General features: G+C 50.5%; 1 protein-coding gene across 1 annotated transcript in view; it reads right to left on the reverse strand.

Moving 5' to 3' along the window:
• COL27A1 (collagen, type XXVII, alpha 1) overlaps window positions 1–18,801 on the reverse strand; it is a 164,690-nt gene that overhangs the window by 32,804 nt on the left and 113,085 nt on the right. Inside the window, exons 29-37 of the mRNA XM_009888040.1 lie at window positions 13,804–13,857; window positions 12,781–12,825; window positions 12,567–12,611; window positions 12,290–12,343; window positions 11,431–11,484; window positions 8,888–8,941; window positions 7,180–7,233; window positions 6,351–6,404; window positions 4,747–4,854 (exon numbers count right to left, since the gene is read on the reverse strand). Of these exons, the coding sequence (XP_009886342.1) occupies window positions 4,747–4,854; window positions 6,351–6,404; window positions 7,180–7,233; window positions 8,888–8,941; window positions 11,431–11,484; window positions 12,290–12,343; window positions 12,567–12,611; window positions 12,781–12,825; window positions 13,804–13,857 (522 nt within the window). The remainder of the gene's footprint in view (window positions 1–4,746; window positions 4,855–6,350; window positions 6,405–7,179; window positions 7,234–8,887; window positions 8,942–11,430; window positions 11,485–12,289; window positions 12,344–12,566; window positions 12,612–12,780; window positions 12,826–13,803; window positions 13,858–18,801) is intronic.

An 18,801-nucleotide genomic window follows, 5' to 3' on the forward strand; every position in this document is an offset into this window, starting at 1 on the left:
GGGAAAGAGATTATCAACTGCTCACTGCTCAAACAAGCCAACTAGAGATCAAATGGCCAAGTCCAAAAGAGAGTCAAGGTCAACAGAAGGCAAGAAGTTTGTATTAGAGGAAGATGGAAACCACTGGGAGGAGATAATATGTGAGACAGCAGCAGCTTAGGAAAGGTGCACATTTCTGATGCAATTTTTGAAGTCTCAAGCAGATCTTGCACTCAGCTCTGTGTTAGTTAGTGTTTTAGGTGCTCTGGTTTCTCTCTTAGGACCAGAGGGACAACTGGCCCACCCCTCTGCTGAGCAAGAACTGGAATTGAATGGAGCAGTGTGAACTTGGACCAAGTGACCAAAAGATAGAGGATACTCGTGTATCTCAGCTCCAGCTGCCTCAAGTCCTGCCAGCCACAGCTGGGAGACTCATGGACCATCTCAGTTGCCAGGTTTGTTTGCTGAAATCCACTGGCTTTGAAACATGTACAAGCTACCCCTGGAGACTTGGCTGGGGCCTCCCTGCTGCTTTTGTTTGAGATTTAAAACCACAGTGGAAACCGGTTTTCAGATATGTTAGTAGTGGAAATGGCTGAGCCAAGTTAAAGCTAATGATCTTTGAAAAATGTTTCTCGAGCACCAAGGGAAGTTGGTTGTGCTCAGTTGGTAATGTTGTATCAGCATCATCCTGGCTTTCTGGAAAATAAAACCTTGCTCGGTAAAGCCAGATGTGTCCCTGCTGTAGGGATCAATCGCTGGGTGAACGTCTCTCTTCTGCATGACCCAGAAGGGCAGCACAGACCCTTTATGCTTCCTCCAGCCTTAGCACCTGTGAAGGTGCTCCAGCACATCCCTTCATCTACTGCCTCCCAGGGAGCTCTACGCCTGTGCAGACCGAAGAACTGCCAACCTCTTTCCATTGCTTGTGCTGGCCCGTTGCCACGTGGTGTGCGAGCTTCTACGTGCCCTGCCAAGTTCCCCAGCTTCTACCTGCTCTGCGGCTACACGGGGCGCTGCCAGCACCAGGCCTTTGCCTCGGGCCAGCATGTGCAAAATAGGCTGAAAATGTACAAGCAATAAAGCCAGATCATTTCAGAGCAATCAGGCGCCTCATTTCCTACATCTGTCAAGAGGACACTTGACACTGAAGTGTCATGTTCCTTTAGACATAAGCAAAATAGAGATTAAGACTAAACATGTCATTGGTATTAAGCAAAAATCTTCAAGAAGTGATGTAGCTGCAGGGACTTGTGATGAAAAGGGTTTTTTTTCCAGAGGCTGTCACTGTTGCTATAGGACATGTTTTTGTGGGTCCCCTCTAGTGCCAAGGCAGAGTGCAACATAGGGCCAAGCCAAGGTGTAGGAGAAGCTTGTCTCTATGTCCACAACTGCAGATCGGCATCAGCTTCCTCACGCTAATATGAATCTCTTCCAGAAGCAGATGAGCTACACACTCCCAGATGGAGGTCAGTTTGTTGGCACAGGTAAGTAGACAGATCCTTCTGTGTGCATCTAACGGCACAGAAGCATCAACATCTCCCCTGTGCCCTTTGCAGATGAGCAGAATATCCCAAAGATGTTGGAGCAGAAGCAAACATCTTTAGCCCAGGGAAAAGTCAGTGGGTCCAGGCAAGAATGCAGTGAAGCACGGACCTAAGGACTCCTGGATGTCATGCCAGGAGAGACCAAATGAAGATGCAATAGCTAAAGATGAAGTTCTCTTCGAAACCATCTAAACTGAGTATTGGGCAGTGTAACATCATCACATTAGATGTATTAAAACCATATGCAACATGCGTAACATGTAAACACACAGTATCCGCAGCACACCCAAACCCAACATGCCTCCTCCCTGCAATGCGAGTGCCTCCACACCTTCCCCAGGCAATTTCCATACCACCCTACAAATCCTGGACAGGAGTTTGTCACCGTGCAACCTTGCCATCTGCCCTTGGGTGAATACCTTCAGGATTCTTCCCTGAGAAGACTTTTGTTACCTTTGTCCAGCAGCCTTAAAAACCTCTGTCCATTGTACGCGTTTGTGGCAGGCTGTGCCTGCGGTGGCTTTTGTGGCATGTCTTGCAGAGGATGGGTTGACTTGATATTCCAGCTTCCAATCCTCCGTGGAAAAGGAGTTGCAGTTATCTCTAGTGGTTTGCATCTCTGAGCTGTAAACTTTATCTTGGCAGAAATCTAAGGGAGGTCCCACTAATATTTGTACATTTTCTCCATGGGAAGGTAGGATAAAAGTCTCAAAATAAAAATGGGAAGAGAAAAATTATTTGTACTTCTGTCAGAGGACTTCCATCTTTAAATTACCTCAGCGAGTAGAGAAACACCAGCCTATGTATTAGATAATGGCCAGGCGTTTGGCAGGGGAGACAGTGCTCTCTGGAGCCTATGCGGGTCTCAAAGTCTGCCTGAGTTTATACATAAGGATATACAAAGGAGCATATTAAAATAGTAGATGGAAATATAGCACTCTGCAGTAAAAAAAAAAAAAACAACAAAAGGGAGTGATTATGAGCAGGAATCTTGGCTCTAGTGACTTTTTTTTTTTTTTAAATAAACCAGAAAAAGGCATCATGTTCCCAGGGACATGCTGGCAAACAGCAGGAACGGAGTCTGAGAGAATCTATATTTTATACTTTATAACTTAATATGGCTTTTGCATGATTTTAGTATTTTTATTGGTTCTTAAAACATGCACAATATAAACACGTGAAGCAGCCAGAAGTACAGCACACAGAGTGCCGGGTGCTGAGGGTGACTGTCCAGCTGTGCCAGCCAGCCTGCAGCTGGGAGGGAGCGGGGACATTGGGGACCACCCCTCGCCCATGGTATGGTCCCAGTCCCTGCGGGTACTGGGGGCTGTGGCTGAGGATGGCCTTATTTGGGGCAGGATTACAGCCTTATTCTGCACATTTATGGTGCTGCACCGCAGTATTAAGCCAATGTTTCCACTTTCTAGTTGAGTCAGTGCTCAAATCCCAACCTCAGCCCAAAAATAACATAAATCCAGAACCTTTGCTGCTTCCACCCCCTCACACCCTTCTCCCTGCCCTCCTTTTAGCCAGCCACAATGTCACCAAAGCGAAAAACAACATCCTTCAACATCGAGCATCCACCCAGCGCTCAGAGGTACCTGCCTGCCCTGCTGCCTCCCACCCATCCCGGGCAGGGATTTTAGAGCTGCCATCAAACTTGGTTAAACTTGGGCTACTCGTTCCTTCTGACCTGCTGGATCTGCTCGTGTGCCTCCTGGACATGTGTGGGGTGGGAGCCGGCATGTTCTCCGGCTGCACGAGGAACAAGACTGGTGCTACAGGTGAGCACGGCCGCTCCAGCCAGGCTGGCTGCATCCCGACTCAACTGGGCATCACCTCGCAGAAAGAGCCTCGCGAGCCCACGCTTTTAACAACTTTGATCCACAACAATAACTACAATGAGTAAATCACATCGTCAAGCTGATAAACTCCACATTTCAAGCAGAAGGGCCTGACGTGGCTTGCAGAGCAGCCCACTGGGGCACTGGGCAGAGCGATCCTTCATCTGGCACCACCGAAGGAGCCCCAGGCCAGACCCTGCCCAACTCCTCTGGCCCCAGCAGCTCTCATCTCCGAGCCAGAATAATTTTTTCTTTCTGTGGCACTGAGATCAGACCTCCAAGTGAACCAGACATGCCTAGGATAGTCATTGAGTATTCAGGAATAATTTCCTTCTAATTTCTTCTATTTGTTTTCTATATTTAAGGGGAAAACCTTAGAAGGGAAAACCAGAAGTAATCATCAAACAGAAGGGAGAGAAGGCAAAAGCTGGCCGTTGCCAAACTCCAGGCCACGGCCAGCCGTGGCAGCCAGGGGAAACTCAGCTCCTCACAGCCTCTGCACATCCCTCTCTAATACCCTGCGAGGTGGTCCGTTTTACAGCTGCAGTAGAGAGGCACAGTGTCTCAAAGCCTACGGCAGACCAGAGAAGTGTTCCACATCTCAAGTGGGTATCCCGATTGAAAGACTAAACTGTCTCCTGGATGTAGTCTTTCACAAAAATACTTTTTGACAACATTTGCGACAAGTCCCATCTCAAATGACCTCCTGCCCTAAGCAGTGTCCTGGTTCACTGTCTGCATCTCCCCCTCAATCTGCCCCCAGGTCTTCTGCTGCAACATGGCATGTCCTGTTACAGTAGTATTAACGTATACAGGAATTACTGCCCTTATTAAAAAAAAAAAGGCAAAAAGAGAGAAAAAAAAAAAAAAAAAGAAAAAGCCTATTTATTTCTTACTAGGGTTCAAACACAATCCAGCCTCCCAGACACAAGACTGCAAACTTTCTTTTGTCCTCTGGTTGCAAAAGGATCTCATCTCTTCAGACGAGCTGGTTTGCCTTTTGCAGCCCAGAGCTCGGCATGTGCCAGCTGTGCCCCGGCGCCTGAGCTGGGGAGCACGTGCTGCACCTCTGGGCTCAGGCCGCAGCCATGGGGAAGGTTACAGTCATCTTTCACGTAGGGATTTAGACAAGAGCAGGCAGCACTCTGCTGATCCTTTTGGGGTAAGATGCAACTGCTACTTTGGAAACCAGAGGGCAGTTGGCCCTATCTCCATAGGAAACCATAGCGCAGGAGCTGCGCTGAGCCAATACCCGTACCCTGGGGATCTGAGATGCACACAGGGCTGCCCGTGCAGCTCGGGGAGGAGAGCACTAGTCCCTCTAGGAAACCCATGGACCAGCTACGGGGTCAAGCGGGCTGGTTTTGCAGACTCACTCGGACACCTGTGATGCCGGGATATCCAGGAGGCCCTTCTTTTCCCTTCAGTCCTTCGTTGCCTTTTTCTCCTTTCTCTCCTTCCAGACCTTGCTCTCCTTTGTCTCCCTGTGGAAGAGAGGAGGATGGGAGCTTTTCATACCCACACAACACATGGGTCACTGTACATGGCTCTCACAAGGAAAAAACCCACCACATAATTAATATTTCAGGAGCCTGAGAGGAAGAGAGCCTGCAAGCAAAAGGATGAATGAGCATGAGTCACAATACACTTGACATTTAACAAAATGAGCAAAACCAGGTTTCTTTTTTTTCAAGTCTCTTGGCTGGAGGAGAAGGAACTCCCCCATTACACAGGGTAATCTGAACCCCTTTGCTTCTCCTGCAATAAGGCCCGAACCTCCCGTATGAATGAGACAGACAGACAAGATCTGAAAATCTCCCTTGCCTCACGCAGAAGCTCTGAGCTCGGGATGCTGAAAGATTTTTAATAGGACGGGTTTGTCTGGAGCGGTCGCTTGGCTCTTGCTGCCAAATGGCAATCAGCCCAGGGCTCAAATAAACACTCTGCGAAACAGTGTCATCTTGCCCCCGTGAAGGATTTGTGGTCCGGGCAGTAGGTATCATGTCAAACCCCATTCTTATAATTGATGACAAAAAATTGTATGGAGACAATCAATGAGGCCAATTCTGTACTGACAGCAGCACCTACGCTGGTGCAACCAACCAGCCCGTACAGAGCTGTTTTCCGTTTGCACCTGCACTAATGAAAGCACAGCAACAACTCTTCTGGTTAAACAAATGCTCCTGCAGAGAGCAGCGGCTCTTCTACTGTTCAGAGGCACATTCAGGTTGAAAAGATCTGGTTTGGTTCCAGAGCTCTTGAGGACAGTTAGTGGCAGCAAGAGAATACAGAAGTCTTGACTGTCTTTAAGGAAGTCTTTTGGTCCACCATTCAGAGATAAGCAGAAGTAGAGACACATGGCAAATAGCTTAACTAGAATGAAGCAATAAACTGCATTGTTGTGGGACCGGCTGCTTTTTCTTTCCATGGAACAAAACTGTTGGCCTGTTTGGAAAGGCCGGCTGTGCAGGGACAGAAATCAAAGTCCTGTTCCAAAGGCAAGGTAGCAAACTCACAGCAGCTACAGAGCACAGTGCAAGCCCTGAGCGAGCACCTGGGGCTTTGCCAAGAGGAAGGGGATCTGTTTTCTTTACTTGCAAACAATGTTCTGATCAGTGGTGCAGGGGAGAATGATGGACAATTCTTGTTTTCCCTTGCCAGGCCCAGGAATTCCTGATTAGTCGGAAATTTAATCTGTAAAGACTCAAATAAAACAGACAAATTGTTGGAAACTAGATTTTGAAGAACTTGACCTTTTTGGAGATCTGATCAGACGCCAAAAATGTGGGTAGAGGAGTGAAACAGGAGGAGTCCATTATGTGTGCTTGCAGAAAAAAAATCCTTAGAGGGAGCAGGGCAGAGGGTTATCGCACAGAGGACCCAATAACTCCCTTGGCTTCAAGTTGGTCCCAGGAACCACGGGCATCTGAGTGCACGGGGATGCGTGTGAGAGCTGAAATGCCACAAGAGTGATGTTTACCTTGACACCATCCGGCCCAGGTGGCCCGCTGTCCCCTTCCAGCCCCGATTCTCCCTGCAAGACAAGCAAGCGAGCACCATGAGGCTGTTCCCAAATACGCTTTTCTCCTATGCTGTTGGCAGCTGACTCGTGGCAGTGAGTTGGGCTGCAGTGACAGGAGCCCAGCCCTGCACTGACATGTGTCCTGTCTCATACCCTAATGCTGAACGAACTCTTCCCGGAGCAAGAGCAGGAGTTCAGGCTCTTGCTTTATTCTGAGCCATAATTTCTCCTCCACGGACCCCGCCGCTGGCCTGCGGGAAGACCTCCTTCCCTGGGTTGAAAAGTCTGTATTCATGTAACCCGGGGCTTCTCCGTCCTGCTCCAACAACTGACCTTAGTCGTGAGAAGGGACAAGAGCCGCTGCCGGCTTCAATCCATGCATTCATCCCGTCCCTGGCTCCCTCCCACGTGTGCATAGTGTAGCCAGTGTTCCCCTGCTTAATGCCTGCCTTCTGCTCCAGCATCTCCCTGCCCCGTGCGGACGGCACTGTCCTGGCCGGGGAACAGGATGGGTCTGTTCCCACACTGCCTCTTTCATACATGAGGTTGTCACAGCACTGTGCAAAGCGGCACTGTAGCATTGGAGAGGCTCCTGTGAGGTGGTGAGCTCAAGCAGACAGGCTCTGCGAGGAAGGTGTTTCCACCACCCGCAGAAGAAACAAGGGCCATAAGGGTTAGGGGATGCCCAGAGCAGGGTCTGTCTGCCCAGGCTGGGGGGGAACAGGGAACAGAGCCTCTGGGGCACTGGGACGACAGAGAGGTCCTACTAGAAGGTGACCATACTTACTCTTTGACCAACGAGGCCTTGCTCTCCAGGGACTCCCAACTGGCCAGGATCACCCTACAAAGAAGGAACCACAGACATGGAGACAAGCTGTTTACTGACGGCAAGTCAGTATGAAGCACTTCCCATTGCACCCCTCATTTTGACTTTTTCTTTCCTTCTCCCGCAGAAACACTTTCCCTTCAGTTTGCCAGGGGCTCCAAAGGACAGGTTGGCACCACCAGCGCCGCTACTTGCAGAGGGCCAACGTGCACCTCGCAGGCTCTATTGCAACGATGCTCAACAGGACAGGGGTGCAGCAGTGGTTTGTGCTGCCTGCAGCTGCAGGGCCAGAAGGTATTCCCTTGGCATGGCCCTTTGGCAGGAAAAGCAGCAATGCTGGGTGCAGTGCAGCACTGTGGCTGACACAGCCGGAGCGAGGGAGAAGAAAACCGACAGCTCTTTGAGCCCCACCATGAGTGACGAAAGCGAGGAAGAACCTGAATCTTTGATGGCACCAAAACAAATGAACTGAAGGTGCCTGGAGCTGGCAAACAAATGAATCTTGGTGACAGGCTGCGAGGTTGCTCTGGGGGTACGATGGCCATAGGGCAGCTACCTCCCATGTGTGCCCATCCAAGCTAACTGCTTTGCAAGGAAGAGAGCTCAGGGAAGGCAGAGGCAAAAGGAGAAAAAGTTTTGACCTATCCATACATCTCGTCCTGCAGCCAACTGGTCTGCAATCGATGCCTGCCCAGAGCAACCCCAGCCTGTCCCAGCACCTCCCAGTTCGGAGAAGGAGCAGCACAGGACTCTCACTCTCTGACCCCCCCAGCAAGGACGTGTTGCACTGACAGCGGGTAAAGGGGTGTTCGCGCAAATCATCGTGTCCTGTTCCCGAGGAGGGCAGCCAGGAGCACGGGAGCCGAAATACGCGTGCAGTATCAGGACGCCAAAGACACGGTAGCTCCAGTGAAGTGTCAGAAGATTTGCCAAGGAAAACATGGCAAAGGATGGGGCTGGGGGTGGGGAGTGAAGAACAGCAAAGAGGAAATTGCATTTAATCCCCACACAGAGCCTGTTCAAAAGCTCTCCACACAGGAGCAAACCTTCAAACCAAGCGGAAAGGGGGTTAGGATAAAATAAAACCCCCTCTGAGCTGCTCAGCACAGGGATCTTATTCAAACAAAGAGATGGTTTTTATAGGCCTTTCCGTGGGGACAAGAAGGTGCATTCATGGCTCCGGAGCAGAGCACCCTTCCCCCATAACCATGACAGGAGTTCAGTCCCCAGAGAGCTGAGGCTTGGAAACTGTGGCAGGACCTCATCTGAGGGTATTTTTAAGTTTGGGACCTTATTAAGACTCTTCTTGTTTCAAATTAGAAGCTGCCTGGATCTCTGGGTCTCAAGGACTCCCTTCTCCTCTCAGATTTTGGATCTGCAAACGAGTTGAACTTCATTTCCAACTTCACAGCTCTTGAGGCAGAACCCCCCTGGGGTGGCGCTTCTCCCCAGCACTGACAGCCTCCCCCTCGGGATGGGGCTCAGGAATATGTAACCAAGGGCTTAAAGTTAACCTGATTTTACTTTTTACACTTTATCTTTTGTTGAATGTGGTGTCTGCTTTGGCTGCTGGAGGGTGAACCTGCAATATCAGCCAGTCCTGCAGGAGGAGAAGTTGCTGTTATCTCCCTGGTCTGACAGAGAAATAGCACCAAGAGGTTTTTCTTACCTTCATGCCAGGTTCACCTGCAAGGCCAGGTTGTCCCATTGAGCCAGGCGGTCCCTTGGAAAAAAAAAAAAAAAAAAAGATAATGAAAAAAACCCATTGTAACTAAATAGAAAGCAAGATCAAAGACATAATTCCTTTAGCAGAGCTCTCCTGGGACAGCGGAGCCCTGGTTGCAATGTAATTACCTCCCCGGAGCTGGCTCAGGGTACGCAGCATCAAAGAGGCCCCGTACCCCCGTGTGCCGGGTTCCTGGGACTGCTCCTCTCGCACGCCTCCCCCATCCCCAGCCCTGCGGCAACCCCCTCCTCCCCTGCCAAGCACCTCTCTCTAACTCCTTCCAAACCCTCTGCTCTCTAAGGTTAGTACCCACACCACGGAGCAGCACTGGGACTTGTTAGGAAAGAAGGGAAAAGGTCCAGATTTAGACCTGAAAGCCCTTCACGAGGGTCCAGCAGGTTGGCAGATGCAGTGGATAACAAAAATGCTCCGCTGTGCTCTTGCTCCCTGCCTCCTGCAACCCCACTTCTCCGTTACCGCTGGCGTGAGCACATTCTCGGAGCCACCGGTCTTGTCCTGGTTTGGGCTAAGCCTTAATGCAGCCGTAGGGTTTGCAGGCACGGCGAGTTGCCCTGCCTTTGCAGGAGCGGCTGCCCCAGACGACACAGCTTCAAGCTTTTGGCCCCACGCTCCCGGAGAGGCAGGGGCACAGTCGTGCTGCCAGCTCCAGGGCAGCTCCAGGGAGCCAAGAACAGCAAGTTTACACCAAACCTTTCAGCACAAACTTTGGCCAGATCAGCCTTGACATCTGTCACCCACTTTGTATGGCTGTAACGGGCCAGTAAACATCCTAATGCTGACGACTGGGCTCAGACCAGAAATTCACAGCCCGGGGCTGTCGCCAGGCTATGCTAGCTGAAAGAAAGTGCCTGGCAGGTGAGATAACGTGGCCCTATCTATCTGAGCACAGACCCTGGTAGAGGGGTTTGGCATCCCTCAGAGAGCCAAAAATGAGTGCCCGACTTGGAAAACTATGGGAAGTAAGATAGAAAGAGGGAAGACGAGAGAAACGACCTTGCAAACTGTTACTCGGTGTCCAGCTGCCGCATGCAGCCTTGCCATAGAGGGGTCACGTTCATTAGATACTTTTAGTACCAAGATCAATTGGGAGCTTTAATCTTTGGACATTTGCTAGTACCTCTGGGAAGTACGGGGAACGAGAATCTGTAAAACAAGCCCAAAGATGGGACAGCAAAGCTTGTCTTTAAAGGATTTGAGTAGTTTATTTACTTATGTTATTTGTTCTCCAGACAACAATCTCCCTTCTCTTTGCAGTTCAGAAGAAAAGAAAAAAGAGCACACAGTCAAGGGAGCACTCGGCTGCCCAGGGAATAAAGCCAGTTCCTCGCTTGCTGAAATGGATTCAAGCAAAGGAGGGAGCAGGGCGCGTGTTGGGTTTACGAACAAATGGTCAAGTCACGCAACGAGAAAATTCAAGCTCCAATGAAAGCAAAAATCCTGCTTTGGTTTCTCCAGAGGTGCCAGTGCAGAGAAAGGCTCTTGGAAGAGTCACAGATTTGAATAAAGCTCTGTACTTTCTTGGTTGGCAACATCCAGAGTGGCTCGGTAGCAGCTTTCCAGCTCCCCAGTGTGGTTTACCACGCTGAGAACTCACTCCATCCAGTCTAGCAGCCATGAGAATGGAAACTTGCATGACTCATACACTTTGCAGTAGACTGCCTTAAAAGCCACCTTCACTGCTGTTTTCACAACCACATGAAACATCATGTCTACATTACAGCTCGGGACCTATGGAAAGGAGCTACCCGAGAGGAACTGGCACATCTGGTGTAAAAAGCCGAGACTATGATACTTCAAGGGGAGCGAAATCAAGCCAAGGCTGCAGACGAGTTAGGGTGAAACCATGGAGGCATCCCCTGCACGCCATCGGGGCACTGTTTGGCAGCTGCTGCTGCTTTGGTTATGGTGTGTTTGTGCCACTGCTTCATGGCAACGGCAACCCAAAAGCACAGTCAGCAGCAAAGGCGTTTCTCTGAGCTTCCTCCACGGGCTGCAGCAGCTTGTGATGGGACTGCTATAGCAATCCAGGTGGGCTGACAAATCGTGTCTTGTCAGCAACAGCCCCAGGGAGGGGGAAAGAAAAGACCAGGCTTCAGTTTGAATTGTTACTGTATTTGGTCCCTGACTCTGCACCCTGGTGCAGAAAGGTGGTCCCTGGTGTGGTCGTAGAGCCATGCCTGGGACACGCTTGTTAGCGTGGTCAGTTTTGAAATGTTTCTCCTGTTACGAAGATAGGTCTGCACATCTCCCAACAGGGTGTCTATGGGTTGTGATGAAAATGATGCTTGAATTTCTGATTTTCACTGTTTGCTTTGGAAGACGACTTTTAGACTTGAGGGAGATCCTAAATCCTTCCTGCTTGTGTCCCATGTGTGGAAGGATGCACCTCTGCACATTTACTCCTCCCTCAGTCCCGCTACTCTCGGTGCAAGGGGAAAACAAATAGGAGCAAAGATCACACCTACCTTATGCCCAATTTCTCCCAAAGGCCCAGGTGGCCCCTGTGGTCCTTGTGGACCCTGAAAAACAGAGACACAAGGCTCTTTTCATAGAACTGTTTTCATTTTGGAAGGGCCATTACTTCAATGGCCTGTAAGATAAAACACCAGTTCCCTCCCACATCATGGTGGAGCTCCGCAGCATGCAAGAGAAGGCCAGTGAGATGGAGAGGCCAACAGTGGGTGCGCTGAGGCACCTTAACAGGCAAACAACAGCTCAGAAGGCCCTTCATCTTTCTGGCTCTCACCTAAAACAACTCCAGTTGGCAACCTGAAAATGCCTGGTTTATCCTCTCCCTTCACAGTCCAGGTCAGTCCCCACAGACACAGAGAGCAGATGATGACCCCTCTTCCTGCTTTGGTGGTCCTGTTTGCCCTCCTTGAGGTCTGTGTGTTCACCTGTCATCTCCCAGCGCCTGCCCCAAAGCTGTGGGCTGAGCTCTGACACCATCAGCCTCCCTCCTGGTCCCCCTTCAGCTCCACCTACCAACCCAGCCCAGCTCCTCCCATTACATCTGACCCTGTCCCAGTCTCAACCTTGCCCTTCTTTTCCCCCTTCCCCTCCAAAATCCAGCCCAGTCTGTATCCTACACTCTCTCTGGTTGTTCCCCGGCTCCCTTTTGCTTTCCAGGGGTCTGACCTTGTCTTTCCTCACGTCTCCTAGGACTCTAGCCAAATCTTTCACATCTCTGACCGCACTGGAGTTGGCAAGAACAGAGAAGCTGGGAATGGGAATGAGTGGCAGGGAAGAGACAGACAGAAAGAAATGAAGTGTCTGTGTGTGTGCAAGGAAAGACAGATGAAGAGAGAGTGATAAGACACTTGCCGGGTCGCCTGGAGCCCCTTTTGCTCCTGGAGGTCCAGAAGGTCCTTGGATACCCTAGAAAAATTAAAAACACCAAGGTCAGCTCCAACCCCATAGCAATCTTTCACGCCTCTCAGCAGTAACACGCATCTCATAAACACTCCGGTAAAAGGAGTGGAGATGCAGCCCCATAAGCGTAAGACACTGTCCAAGTTCTTTTTCCTGGACCAGGACCCAAAACTTACAGACTTGAGTGAAACCAAGGTTATGAAAGGAAGCACAAGGGAGGGACACTTACTGGGAAGCCGCGTGCTCCTGTCTCCCCAGTCTCACCCATCTTCCCCTGCGAACACACATTACAGCGATTAGCAGCTGGGAATGCGCTGAGACACCTGCGGCGCTTTGGGCAGGAGAAGCTGCCATTCCCTGGGCACTGCGTAGGTGTGGGTACCCCCACGGGGGATCGACACCATGCCGGGTTGGGCAGGCACTGGCTCTCACAGAGGACATACCTGCAGCCCATCTGGCCCCAGCTTGCCTGGCTCCCCTGGTCGGCCCTGCAAAGCAAAAAGACAAAGACACATTGGCAGGAGCACAAACTATTGGCGATGCTCTGCTGCCCCAGCCCACCTGCTCTTGCATTTTTGTGCATCAAATATCCCCTGCAGTTCCCTTCAGCTTTTGAGGGGCCAAATGCCCAGCATCCTGCCCTGAGGAACACCCCAATCAGCAGGAGGGTGGGCAATGGGCTGCATGATCTAAGGTTTTTCGAGCAAACTTTGCTTTGGAGGAAGCTGGGATTCTCCAGAGACTCAGTGCAGCCCTACCTGGCAGGGCATAAAACAAAGGAGATTCCCCATCCAAATTGCATTCACAAGGCCATGTGTGCCATGCAGGGGATGGAGTCTGTGATGGTCAATGGTAGGACAAAGGTCCAGCTCTGCCACACTACTCTCACATCAGGCTGCTGCCAAAAGGAGAAACTCTCACATGTACCCCTTGCAAAGCCTGTCGTGGAGCAGGGTCACCTTGGATGAGAGCCTGCTCAGGCAGGGTATCTGCCAGGCTCTCTTTGCACCAGGCATCTCCTGCCCTCTGTTTTTTCCTGTCCTGACCTAATTAACATGAAGTACATCAGAACAGGTATGTATTCCTTTAGGTCACATTTTACCAGTCGTGTTAAATTGCTCTAATTTTTCCGCTATGTTCAGATGTAACAGTCAAGCACGCTCGCTGCCAGTTAAAGCTACTCCCCTTCCTGCGAGGGAGGGACGCTGTTATTTTAGCAGAGGCCCTTTTAAGTTTGTGGACTGCCTCTGTATCCAGGGTCTCAGACCCCAGCCCCAAGGGCCCTGATGCCCACATTGGACAGATTTTACCCCGGCTGCATGAAAGACTCATCCCTGCTGGTTGATCCTCGTGAAGCAATTAAACATCGCCTGTTCCTCCTGGAGGAGGACGTGACCTTGATCCTGCGCAGAGCATTTCACAACACAGCTAAGAGTTGGCCAACCTGCCCACCCACTGGCACTCACCTTGACACCTCGTGACCCCGGCTCGCCTACTGGTCCATCAGGCCCTCTGGCACCCTGGAAAAAAGGCAAAAAAGAGGCAAAAATAAGAACACAGAAGATATGTCTCACTGGAAAATACAGCAGTCGCTCTAGCTTTGGCCACCAGGAAAATCCATGAGATCAGCCCTGGCTAAGCCAACCTATACCTGTTTGGGTTGAGCACAGCAGCTCACAGCCCAGGACTCAACAGATCCTTTTGGTGTTTTGTTGCTTCATTTCTCACCGTTTACCAGCACACAGCACCAAAATAATTTTTATTCCTGTTAGACCAACTACAAACCACAAACCAAAGCCAGAGGAGAAAGGCAGGCCAGAACAGCCTTCTTTTCAGACAACGGTTACATCTCAAGGGTTCTGCAATGCAGATTGCAGTTCTAGCCTTATCGATATCAAACCTCTTCCTTCCTAGAAATCCCGCTTTTCCAACTGCCCCTGCCCTTAACCCTGGGCATACTACGCCGTCTGATGGTCACAACTAGGGCAATAAAGCTACAAAATATACAGAGGCACACAAGCCCCCATCGTACAGTACCTTCACAACTGTCCTGGGCCCCAAACTGCTCCCAAAGAGCAGGGTATGTTTGCTGGCAGCTGAACTCCAAGCCTTCAGTTACAGTTACCTGCTATTTAAAGAACTGGCTGCTGTTAAGCATCAGGCAGGTGCTCATGCATATGGATGCTGGGAGGAGCGCAGCCAGCCGTGCCTGTTTTGGCACATCTGGTCCTACGCCCGGCATCTGCTCCTGGGCATGAGCACGCGTGCAGGAGGCAGGAGGACCTCAGGAGGTGTACGGGACACGCACACTTTGCTCATGGCACATACAAAAGTCCAGACAGCGAGAGATCCTGGAAGTGATTATCTAAAACACAACAGGTCACGGTACAGCTCGGGCATCCTCAAGGAGGAGGTGTCCTCCTTCTTCCAGAGGGCGCTAGGTGAGGAGAGCACTGGTCTCAAAGAGGGGACAGCTGTGACCTAGCTTTCAAGCTAATCTCAGAAGAGCTGAACGCGCAGCTCTCGGCACCATTTGAACTCCAGAAACCAGTGTGTCACACTGACAGAGAATAAACAGAGCCATGGTGAGGGAAAATAAACGAGTAAAGGGCATATCAAGAGACTCTATTAATGTACGTCATGTTCATAATCAGTCCATGAGCTCAGTTGGGACTCTTAGGCGTTACTGTAATATCAATAATAAATAAAAACACAGAGCGGTGCTAAAATGTAGTGGTAAGAGGAATCCTGAGAGCAGGCCAACACGGAAATAGAGAAAACAGGAGCCAACGTGCTTAATCGGGATGCAAACCGAGTGCCAAAAGTAATAACAGGGCTAGGGAGCCAATGTGTTAGAAAAGCAACTCCAGTATAACAGGCAAGAGAGAGAGACTCACAAAGAAAGGCAGTGTAACAGCAGAAGATGTATAGGAAACTTAGCCAAATTATTACAGCAGACAAACATCGTTAATATAAAATAATGCAAAAACTTCTACTGCGCTTGGCAAAACCCTGTGCCGCTGAGCGTACCAGAGATTAAATAACCAAAAGCCAGTATTGCATGCCAGTAAGACACAGCTCTAAAGAATGCTCAGCCTGGTCTCCGGGACAGACGGACAGAGAAGGACTGTGTACCAGATGGGGACACTGCAACCAAATGGGGCGTTTCACAGGTCGGTGCTGTACTACACTAATGTAATGGCAGCTCTCACCAGCCCTAGACCCCAAGTGCCCCAACTCATGCTGGCCACCAGATCAGAGAGCAGTAAAGACCAAAAGTTTTATTAATCCATGTCCCTATAAACCTCAAAGCACAATGACATAAACCAGAAGGTCATTTAAAAGCAGGGCAACTGACAGCTTATGCCAGACAGTGCTGTAGGTTGGAGTAGTGGGAGAGCAGAGCTTGGAGGCATCTGGGGAGCTGCCTAGGGTGACTGGGACAACCAGCATCCCAGCAAAATGCACAGACCTGCCCTGGGCTGGGTACTGGGCTGCCCAAAAAGAAGGGAAGTGTCAGCATGTGCATGGCACTGGCACCCTGGGAAAGCACCCTGCTATCCAACTTCTTATCCTCCCTGGAAAACAAACCGTTCCCCTCCTCTTTGAGCTGCCATTCAGTTATCTTGTGCAATTACATAGAATCATAGAATGGTTTGGGTTGGAAGGGAACTTGAAGACCATCCAGTCCTGCCATGGGCAGGGACACCTCCCACCAGCCCAGGTTGCTCCAAGCCCCGTCTAACCTGGCCTTGAACACCTCCAGGGATGGGGCAGCCACAGCTTCTCGGAGCAACCTGCGCCAGTGCCTCACCACCCTCAGAGTGAAAAATGTCTTCCTAATATCTAATCTAAATCTCCCCTCTTGCAGTCTGAAGCCATTAGCCCTAAAGATGTAGTCCTACCACTACATCTTTACTATCTGAGGTGACTGGATTATCCGCTTCTGAAGAAGTGCTGAGGGGAAAGATTCAGTCTCTCAGCCCTGGTTCTAGAGAAGGAAGGAGCAGGGATCAGAGGCAAGTGGGACATGGAAACAGCAGCAATGACCCAGGTTAGAGGTCTCCATTTCAGGACAGATGCTGTCGGGGAAGGAAAGTGGGATACGTCTGGCCCCTCCAGACCCATCTTCTGTACCCTGTCCTGCCCTGTCCTTTGCCAGTACTTTAACTCGGCTGTTGAGTGCCCTCAGCCCTCACGCAGCGATGCAGCAAGGGCAGCGATGGCTGTGGTTTGTAGCGGTCCGACCCGGCAGGGCTGGCTGGCTGAGGAAGTGTTTACGGTATCCTCGTTTCTTCCAGCAGAGCCCTGTCACCGGCATTGCAGGATCTGCCAGGGCAATCTCACTTCACAGCAGTCACCTGCCTAATCCCATCACAACACATCTCATCGGCATCTGACCTAAAGAAGGAGAAAGTGACCCTGTATTCGCAAATGCATGTGGCAAGCTTCATCTTCTCCAGCCTCCTGGGCTGAAACCCAGGATAAAGGCTTCCCCTAATTCGCCCTGACAGGAAAGGCTACATTTAGTCAATTAGTTAAATCTTTAAAACTCTCTTTTACTGACAACGCCGGTTAGAGATGAGTGAGTGAGGTCCTGGCAGCTCTCCAGGGCGCATCCCATGCCAAACACCGCACAGCACAGCACGGTGCCTTTCCCCTGCAGACCCGGCGGCTTGGCCATGCAGGCAGGGCTGAGCTCAGCTCCCCGGGCTCCCCTTGGACCCTCAGCGCTTCAAAATTAACTGAACAGCCAGACACGCCTGCCCAGAGCGTGGCAGGGCAGAGGGACCAGGGCGAGCGTGTAGAGAGGCACCGTGGGGAACAACCTCCTAAGGGCATATGCAGCATGGACCCGTCCTAAGAACAGGGTAAGGAGGGTGCAGCGAAAGGCATGGCTTTATCACCATTCCCAGCATCTCTCGGAGCCCATGAAACAGCGAAGGAAGATTTTCTTTAGTCTATATCAGTATTTATATGGTAGTACACAGCTCAGGAGAGGTCCTGCTGGGCCAGGGCTGTACAAACAGTGCAAGCTCCAAGCAGCTTCACAATGTAAACAGGAAAAAAAGGAAGGTTAAATTGAGATCTGTCCGCTCCTTTGCACATGGGAAGCCAAGGCACAGAGAGATACAGGCGTATGGCTGGTGGAGCATTCAAAAACCTGGTTTTCACTGAAGCCAGCTGGCCACGAACATGCGGCTCAAAGGCATTGCCACATCCATCTCAAAGCATCTTGCCCGAGGTCATGTAGGGAGTCACGGCACAGCGATGCGCCTGGGCAGTCCCTCTGAAGCACATGAGCCACAAGACCAAGTGTCATCACCCATTGCTACCGAAACAGATGAGTTTCCCCTTTTGGTTGCATTGTCAGGCAAGAGGAGCCAAATTGGCATTGCACAGGAAATCACAGCTCTGTGACCTTGTGTCCCAATGCTGATGCTCCAGCTGGAGCAAGTCATGCTTGCGCCGAGGTCCTGGATCTCAGCAGGCAGTGAGATACTCAGGGCTGGGCAGAACCCAGCATTTTTTTAATTCTAGTTTCAATGTCTTACATGGGCACATTTCTCACTGTAATCCCTGCGTAGGTCCCCACAGAGCTATGTAGTAGAAAGTCAGCATTAAGCCCTTGCAAGCCTCACCTGCAGTCACATTCTGCCCCCTGTAATCATGAGTTTTGTTAAATGTAGGCTCCAGGAACGGTAGCAAAGCAGGTCATAGAGCTGCATGATCAGCAAGCACACAGGCCAAGACAGTATTTCCCTCAGAGACATGCAATACTGAGCAGCACTATCAGCAAACCCAGACCAAACAAAGTGTTACGATGTTGGCTAGATATGAACATCGTCAGCTCACAAATGCAGGGGAACTCAGCTCCAGGCTTTGCAGCTCAGGTTTACTGCTAGTCCATGGGAGCCAACAGAGGTATACCCTGCTCCTAGAGCAGACCACATTCCCGCAGAACAGAGCTAAATACTCAAAAAGGTGTTCCCGCAAAGCAGCGCTGCATTTCCCTGTTTGAACAGATACTCAGAGCTCAAAGAGAGACAGTCACCACTCTCTGAAGAGCAGAAGCGGCAGCACGAACAAGCAGTCGGTAGCTCCTTTCCAGAAATCCAAAGCGTCTTTCTTACCCCTTTATCCAAATATTGATATTTCACTATCACAGCCTGGCCAAATGAAAAGCAAGCAGATGCTTTGACTGAAGCTGAAGGGAGACGTTGCTGGCCATAGATCTGTAGCGAACTTTTCCTCAAACACTTCTAATGCTTTTTCAGCCAACTAGACAGATCCCTGGGAGCAAAACAATATACCTCTGCTTTTTCTCCATGAACAACCTCTCAGCTGGGCCTGGGAAAAGCAACTATTTTTGGGTTTGCTTAGATAATGCCGCTTTATAAATCCCTAGCATTTACAAATCGCTGCAGTCAGTGATGCTGTGAAGCATCGGGTCCGTGTGGCAG

Source organism: Charadrius vociferus, unplaced genomic scaffold (assembly GCF_000708025.1).
Source record: "Charadrius vociferus isolate BGI_N301 unplaced genomic scaffold, ASM70802v2 scaffold56, whole genome shotgun sequence".
Lineage (NCBI taxonomy): Eukaryota > Metazoa > Chordata > Aves > Charadriiformes > Charadriidae > Charadrius > Charadrius vociferus.